The sequence below is a fragment of the Merops nubicus genome, unplaced genomic scaffold (genome assembly GCF_000691845.1).
Source record: "Merops nubicus isolate BGI_N331 unplaced genomic scaffold, ASM69184v1 scaffold48208, whole genome shotgun sequence".
NCBI lineage: Eukaryota > Metazoa > Chordata > Aves > Coraciiformes > Meropidae > Merops > Merops nubicus.
The window spans coordinates 8,926-17,769 of NW_008624747.1; the positions used below are offsets into that span (position 1 = coordinate 8,926).

Here is an 8,844-nt window from a genome sequence, read left to right on the forward strand (position 1 = left end):
GAGCTAATCCACACTAGTCAAAAACAAGTCAGCCAAGAATTCAGAGGAAATTTATACTTAAAATACTCCATTTTCCTGCAAGGTCACAAGTACTTTAGGAAGTGACCTCACACCACAAAAGCCCAAAGGGCTGATTGTAAAGACAAACGCTGACATTTTGGATGCTGTTTTTAAAAACTCTCACTTTGTATACTAACAACCCCCTAAACTCACTTTAAAACTAGTTTGCATAGTTGCCTAATACCTTCTGCAGAAATCTCTACTTTAAAAGGACTCTTCATGATCTCTGGCTGCTCTGCTCTTAAAATCTGAAAATAAGGAGCTTTCAAAGCACAGATTCATTAAAATATCTTATTTTAAGCAAAGAAGCTCTGCCCCAAACAGAGTTCAAGGCCCCAGCAGCTGTCCTACTTGGTCTCTCCTTCCTTTCTGGTGAATATTCACAAGTGTGACCTGTTTCCAATGGAGACACTAAACACACTAGGGAAACCAGCAGCTTTCAGATTTTGTTTCTGCCACATAATGATGACAAAAAAAAAAAAAAAAAAAAAAAAAAAAACCAGCCTGATACACTCAGCAGCAATCTCTACAGCACCCTCTGCTACTAAACCAGACTTCATTGTTCTGAGGATTTTGAATAGGAGGTGGTCTCAGCAGCAAGAAGTGGTAATCACCTTGTACGCTGAGAGTTTGCTGGAAACAGCTGGAGATTCAATGGATTTCAGTAATAGAAATTTCTTACAAAATTGGAATTAACATGAAAATTCCTTCAGTGTTCAAGCAACAAAGCAACATAAAGCAGTAGGAAATGAGCATTAAATAGGAGAGAAGTAGAACAGTGTTGAGCATCAGCTGCCAGTGCTGCTGTGCGTGTTTGTTTTCTGAAAGCACTCCAAATCAGCAGCTAAAACAAAATGTCAGGGGAGGAGATTTGAAAGTTTTAAGCAATAGCAGGTTTAACTTTCTTAAGTCACAATATACCTGACAATACTGGGAATACAGTGAGTCTCAAAATGGACAAGTTGAGAAAGAGTTCTGGATTCAGGAAAAATAGCTCAGGTACATCTTGGAAACCAGCAACCACACCTCTGGGGCAACCAGCCTCAGCTCCATCTGTGTCTCTTGGCAGGACCCAACCCAGACGACCTGTCACTGCACAACCAGCTACTCAGGCCTGGGCAGATGAGCAGGCACCACTGCAGCAGGACCAGGTTCAACAGGATAAGATCTGGAGAGACCTGGTGGAGGCTGAACAGAGAGGAAGAAAGATGTGGTAAGTCGCTTGTTCCAGTACATCCCTCTTCTACTCAATCTTGACAATGCTCCCTGACAGTCTTAGGTCTTGATCCAAAGCCTACACTATCAAAGGAAATTTTCTTCTACAGGAACTTTGGATCAGACCCTAATGCCTTTCTCTCTAAGATTATATTGTCTCTGTTGTCCTTCACTGGACAAAATCTATGCTAGTATCTCCTGACATGCTGGGCTTAAACTGAAAAGAGATGCAAAGAATTACACACTAAGTATCTTTTAGCTTTATAGAGCTTTCCACAAGGAAGATATAAATGTGCCAACCTTTATAATTTATTTCAGACATGCTGATATTATCACCTCTTCTCATATTCTTGGACATAGCTGAAATGGAAGCTGAACAGAGTGTTCTGCCAGAATATGATTTTGTATTCCCAGTCTGTAAATCTACTGAACGTGCCCCATTGTTAGAGTGTTTGAGCAGACTGAACTGCACACATACAACCTAAGCTTTGGCTGTGGATACAACAATGACCTGAGGGAACCTGAAATTACGATCCTCTCTTTCTCTGCCACATATCTTGAATACGTGTTTACGTTCATGCATCAGTACACTGCATAAGCATGCCTATTAAAAGAATATCCCTCATTAAAAGTAAAATCAAATCCAGTTCCAACTGCTCACTAGCTAAGCTAAGGGAAAGGGAAGAAAAGGACAGAAAATCAAAGGACTTGTCCTGCAGTTCAACACCAGGTATAGAACAGAGATGAAGAGCCAAAACTCAGGTCTTCTGACTCCTCAATTTGCTCCTAGCACAGCTGCCTACCTGCACAAAGTACTCCCACGGGTGTTTGCCTGCAGCAAATATGGCTCTGGGAATTTCTACCAGGGACTTCTGCCAGCAGCCTAATGGACATTCAAAAAATAAGAAGCTGTGTCTAACTCAAGGCATGGTACAGAAGTTTGCTAGAGTGACTCAGGACTTTGGTATTTTATCTGCATTTGCACAAGGAATGCATTGTGGACATGCTATCCTCATCTTCCTTCAGGGAAACAAACAAACAAACAGCCACTTCTCCTGTAGTACAGGCCCTATATGAGCATAAAGAAGCCCTGGGCTTCACCACAGAATAGACAGGTTTCACTACAATGAGTTTGCATGTCCAAGAGCTGGGCTGTAGGCACTCAGTTGAGCACTAGGCACAGTAGGCATTCCAATACAACCAACATTACCTATTTTATTTAAAGACAGAACATTTTACACTGCATTTTTTAATTCTATTCCAAGGTACCAGAACTGGAGTTTCCTGAAAGACTATGACCAAATGGTAAGTTTCAAACATCTAACTGAAATCCAGGCTCTTTTTAGTTTTCAGCGATTTGAACTAAGCTAATATTTCAAATTGAAGCACACTTAGGAATAATCAGCAAAAGCTTTAAGGCTAAAATCTTTAGAAAAAAATAGAGAATTGAAGTGCCTTCCATCTGCTGCCTATGCCACAAAGAAACGCAGTACCTGTGGGTGTGCAATCTGCTTCAATATTAACAACTCCATAGAAAGACAAGTGCTAGGAGAACCAACTTCCTAGCAGAAAATTTGTAGGACAAAGTCATCATGCTGAAATCCAAGCCACTTACTAAAAATGAAACAAAAAACCTCCCACATCATGGCCATTCTAGGGCAGGCTAACTTCTGTCCCAGCTGACATTTTATGCAACACATGGGAAAGTTATTAATTTCCCTGTTATCCTATTCCCATGTAAGACGACTAGAAAAAAAAATTGTTTTACTTTATTTCTTCAACACTTGCATGTACATTCAGTATGACATTGTAAAGTACATGCAAATTCTAATTTCAAAAGCAAAAGTGCTGATAGTGATATTAATGGTCTTTGTTTTACCAGGGTAAGAAAAAGGAGCAGAAGCCACTGCCAAATTATATTCCTGTGTTCTCAAGCAAAGTTCCCAACTCAACCAACCAGACTATTGGCAGTCGAATGAATACCGAACTTGGCAAGGCTCTGGTACACATGGATTACTTCTTCAGCAGTGGAGCACGAAAGAGGAAACTTGAGGATGAACTCCAACCTTCCTAGTGCTTCAGTAAAAATATAGCAGCAACAAAGCAAGTTGAATGGTTCTATCCAACACACTCCACAGCATGTAAAACTTCCTCAGTCTTCTTCTCAGAGAGATCAATATCTAGCATGGATTTTCTTTCAAGAGCACAGATGGATGTTGTCCAACAATGCCATAGGAGGCATTCCTTTTCGTAGTTGTGGTAATAGGATCATATACAGAGTTAGCACTACAGATGTCATCCCATGCAAGTCTACAGTAAAGCTGCCACTAACATCAGAAAGAACAAGATTGCAGCCAAAAGGCAATTTCTTCCTGAATTTTTATCTCTTGAAAATAAAGAATTAATGGAGTGCCATTCAGATGAGTCCCAACATAAACAACATGCTTTCAATTCTGAAAGTGCAATAAAATGCAGCAGCTTGTTACATTTTTTGTACTTGGCCAAGGATTCATCAGCCTCTGTCAGCTGCATGTTTAAGCTTGCTTACTTACATCAAGTAATTTACTGTAAAGTACACTAAGCTATAGCAAGAATAAAATTTAAGGCACATGAGGCATGTTCTGTTTTTTCACCCCTCCCTGCTGAGGAAGAGCAAATTTTTTCACACTAGTTTTCATTTTTGTTTCTTTAGATTTGCTGCTTTTAAATTGCCTTCTCTTAACTCTCATTTTCCGATTTAGCTGATGGAAACCCATTGACAAGGAAGCAGGCTGTCACATTTTGCTCTGAAGGCATGTTGGCTCAGCACCCTGTCTTACACTCTTATGATCACCAACCTTGAATTTAAGAGGTCCATAGTTCCTAAAATTTGTGGTTGCCCAGGGAAATGATCATTAAGCTAAATTAACACAATACCTAAAGCCTGTTCACTACTGCATCTTCATTACATAGGTGCAAACTTTACGACCTGTTGTTCTGCAGGGAAAAAGCAGTAATCAGCAGAGCATGGAGAGTGTGCATACACTATCTATCTGCCTTTTGAACTGTATGTAGCCTCTGTAGGATCATGCTTAGTCCTAGGTGGAGGTCAGCATAGAAGCCATTAGCACTCCCTTGTTACAACAGGCTGCAATCTCTCACCAGACTGAGGTGGAGATGTGTGCGCTTCTGTTTTGCAGCTAAAGCCATTTGTTTTTATGATTAGACTTCAGCAGCAGAAGGTGGTTCAAGAGTACAAGAGATGGTATGGAACAATGTGATCACCGTCAACATTCCAGTCATCTATGGGGGGGAAAAAAAAAAAAAAGACACCATAGAAAGGAGAGCCAAATCCCACTCACTGAAGTCATGGCACCAAACAGTTCTCCTCCCGACTTCCTTGACACAGCAAGAACGGGAGGACTAAGGCTTTCAAGATGACAGCTATGCTATCTAAAGAATGAAGACCACATCATGCAATCAGCCCAAGTAAGGAAGACTGATTCCACTCTGTGCAGACACAAATTGTGTGTGACTACTATATTCAGACACATCAAATGAGAATCTATTCTTTAAAAAAGGCATCTTCGTGTTCAGCTAAAATGCTTTCTGCTCTCTCCTGTGAGCAGAAGACTGCACCAAGAACTGGTTTGTCTTCAGATATCTGAAAGAGGGAGAGGAGAGAGCAGATCAGGACTTTCCCTGTTCCTTTGTTGTCCAGAACCTCTTCCAAAAACTGTAGAGGTCACTCAGAGGTTACATACTTATTGGTGATTGAGTAATACTAACAGTCATTGCACTTATTCTGAGACATATTGCACAGCCTCAAGTCTTGCTATGGGTCACAGACCCCACACTGAGTGGCAGATGTCCAGTATCTGTCATGCTGAAGCTCCTATTCACGTAAGAACATTTGGTTTATAAAGCATGGGAATTTTGTTTTTCAGGACGAAAGCATCCAGAGCAACCCATCTCCTCACCTCCAGATGGCACTGACTCCACAGCAAGTAATGCACAGGCATGGGCACCTAGTTCTAGCAAGGCAGTGTTACACAATTCCTTTTTAATTGCAAGGGACAGTAAATAATTCCAGATTCTTGACTCCATTTGCTGTGTGTGAATCCAAAGAATCCCTCTTCCAGAGTTCCCACAAACTGAAGGGTATGGGAACGAGAATGATCCAAGCAGTGCACGACTTAATCCTTCCACTTACCACTGGCATTGTTTCAGTTGAAGCACTTCTCCCAGTTTTGGACAAGACCTTCATGGCTTACGCTAAAGATGTTGGCCACTAAGCAGAGTCTAGTGAAGCAGAGATGGTAGCTGGCATATGGGAAGATATATCTTATGAGGACAGATATGTAGAACATATCTCAAAGAGCATTCATATCATGTGTATGAATGGCAACAACAAATTTTCTTTCAGCAATTTCAGGAAGCCTTTACCAACGAAGTGTAGTCCTGATTGTGTCTGTAACCAGATACAACATCCATTGAGATGCCAGGTGGTTCCTGCAGGGGGTACTTGCAGTGATTACACATATACACCACAGTAAGACCCTTATACACCCCTGTACTCCTTCTCAGCTCTACTTCCTTGCACAGGTCACTTCAGTCTAATAGATCACAACAGGAAATCCTGTAGGCATACCTGAAGTGGAGCTAAAATATGCAAGGATTTTTAGCTCAATCATCAAAGTGTAAACCCTTGGAAAATGTAGCACAGAATCATTTAGGTTGGAAAAGACCTTTAAGATCATTGAGTTCAACCATACGGGTATGACAGGGGAGGGTGGAGTTGGACGCAGTGACTTGACATCTCAAAGGACAAAGTGATTGTTTAGAGAACAGAAGTTTCCCATATGGAACAGATCTCATAATCTATGTGATACAGGAACACTGTGTAGAGCTGGACACCTAGCTTTGTTCAATTATTACACCTTCCTTAGAAACGCAAAGTATTCTATACTACTGCAATCAGCCCTCCTCTGATACCCAGCACTGTGTTTCCAAAGGTAGTTTGGATCTCTCTGCTATGTACAGCAACCTCCAAAAAAGACCTTTTGGGAATATCCAAGGTCTAATCTAAACTTCCTTAGCATCTGTGAGTAGAAGGCAACAGATACCCTCTAGACACCACTTTCATTCCAAGTTTAACAGTCATTTTTATTCTACCATAATTAACTTTGCCAACTAATCCTTATTTAGATAAGCAGAGTTTCTTAGAAAGACTAGATGGTAACAACACTGAGATCTGTAAATAATCAGTGGAAATTCCATTTATCAAAGCGATTGTGTTGATACTAAACTGTGTTGTAAGCTTCTTGTAAAGTGTTCTTATGATGTATCACTTGTGCTTCAGTTTTATAAGCTTTTTTCCCTAGTGCTGCCAGATCTCAGCCAAGAGCTTATACATGTTTAGACAATTCATTTTCTGTATTTCAGTTAAAGAGCACGAGTGGGTAGCTATAGTAATTTAATTCTCCAGTTAGATATACTGCTTTCTCTGGTGGACTTTACAAGATTCTTAATACTCATTCCGAGTTGCTGCATAGATGTTTCCAGTGCCTCTAAATTTTGTGTGTCCTAATTTTCAGTTCTGCTTATAATAAAAAAGTGTGAAAAAGATATTTTTTAACAAACCAGATGTAAGTTCATATAAATCTGTATTTCTCATACTTTTAGAATACTCTTTGTATATAGTTCCCAGGTGGAATCTTAACTATAAAGTTTTGTTTAATGAGATCAATGATGACTGCAGATGAGACTTTTTTTTATAAACTGCTTGTAAAATTGTTTCTTGACCTTTAAATTACTCTAAAGTAAACAAAATAGCTAAATGTGTTTTCCTACAAAGAAAGTCTCATCATGCTGTGAAAATTACTGCATAAACAGTAAAATTCCTAGAACAGAGAAGGGAGAGGATAATAATGTATGATCATCAGATGGACAATACTACCAGTCCAGGCAACACGTTTGTCTGTACTAGGTACATACACGTTCATGTTGATCACTTTCTGTAAAGAACACTCTATGGAACAGAATTTCTGAAGTTCATCTTAAAGCAGACAATAGTTTTCTGAAGTGGGATATTTTTTTGTTTGTTTATTTTAGAAATCAACAATAATTTGTTAGTGCCTTAAGCTGCTCTTCCTAAATCCTGCCCAGATAGAAACCAACAAACCTTTCCTGAACAGCAGGACGTCTCCCTCCAAAACTCTACTTACTACTCTGAATCCATGTCAGGTATGCTTCCCCCTCTTTAGAAAATTCATATTTGCTTGGATGAAAACCTTTAAACAGATGCTTCTCCAGGAAACTCAGAAGTTCTGCCAAAGGCTGAAAAGGTGCTTACACAGTTCTGTCAGTCACAGCCCTGCCCACAGCCCTCTTCTCTCAGAGGGCACAGATGCCACAGACTGACTTCAGCTTGTAACCTTCTCAAAGCCTCTCTCAGAAGCTGTATGTATCCACAAAACCACTAGTACTTGGAAGTGGAATTTCCAAGTATCTGAGGTTACAGCCTCACCTCAGCACAAGTCATTTTGGCCAGGTCAATGGAGCAAAACCACTGCAAATGTCTCTTAACTGTCTCTTAACCTGGGGAATGCCCAGAAGGAATTCTCAGTCCACATATTGATAAATAGCATTAAGAAGTAATCTGCAAATGCACAGACAAAATAGCTATAAAAATTATGAGATTTGGTTTTACTCTATGACTTTGACCTGACCACTCCAAACTCTGTGTCTATTGTCTCCATTTACTAATGAACAATTATTATCACTGGATATATTTTATATGATCTGTGAATTAACATGTGTATTCAGGCAGTAAGTCTTATTTCAACTACAGGTATTGCTGAGAAAGAGAAACAAACCAAACCAATGATGTAGAGTAGAACCATCTGATACTATCACAATGCTTACTAGCTTTATATGTACATTTATTATGTCTTATTTCATGTCTTCAGGAATATTACACGTCAATACATACAATGCCAGTTCCAGATCCAAATGCTACAGCTCAACCACCTCTCTGCACTACAAACTCAATATAGGTTTTCTACGTAAAAAGGATAATTACAAATTTTAGATCAAAATCAATTTAAGGACTACTAGTACAAGGTAGTTAATATATTTTCCCTCTCTTTTATTCCTCCTAGTTCTTTGGCCCTGTTAGATTTTGGGTTAGGTTTTTAACTTTGTGTTTGGTATTCTAGGCTCTTTTAGCACTACTTTTTAGCTAACCATATTATTTCAGATAACATACCATTACCCAGAATAACCTTCAGGCCTTCACTTAACTGAATAAACCATTTCACAGAGCAAACACTGAATCAACAGGGTTTGGGGTTTTTTTTTTGCTTACAGTACTTTCATCCAATTTGTGATGCTTCTGTTCAGCCTAACATCAAGGAAACCTTATATAAATACAGCTATGTTTTCAGTTTGCCACAAATATATATAAAATACTGCATGCAAAACCAATGACCTACATGCAACCTCTAATGTTTCTTTCATACTCTTATCATGCACCCTTGTGCAACATAACCTCAAACATGAAGTACATAGGGATCCATTTGACTTGTT

The 8,844-nt window shown here is 39.4% G+C and overlaps 1 protein-coding gene across 1 annotated transcript; it reads left to right on the top strand.

Moving 5' to 3' along the window:
* Nucleotides 1–1,013: 1,013 nt before the first annotated feature.
* On the top strand, nucleotides 1,014–3,349 carry LOC103777872 (chromosome unknown open reading frame, human C2orf50). Its single transcript, XM_008945434.1, has 3 exons — nucleotides 1,014–1,273; nucleotides 2,541–2,580; nucleotides 3,158–3,349. Exons 1-3 carry the CDS (start codon nucleotides 1,014–1,016, stop codon nucleotides 3,347–3,349), a joined length of 492 nt encoding a protein of 163 aa, XP_008943682.1.
* Nucleotides 3,350–8,844: the final 5,495 nt, after the last annotated feature.

Coding starts and splice junctions, on each gene's coding strand:
- LOC103777872 (XM_008945434.1), top strand. CDS start 1,014: ATGGACAAGTTGAGAAAGAGTTCTGGATTCAGGAAAAATAGCTCAGGT. Junction 1,274..2,540: donor CAGAGAGGAAGAAAGATGTG/GTAAGTCGCTTG, acceptor TTCTATTCCAAG/GTACCAGAACTGGAGTTTCC. Junction 2,581..3,157: donor TGAAAGACTATGACCAAATG/GTAAGTTTCAAA, acceptor TTGTTTTACCAG/GGTAAGAAAAAGGAGCAGAA.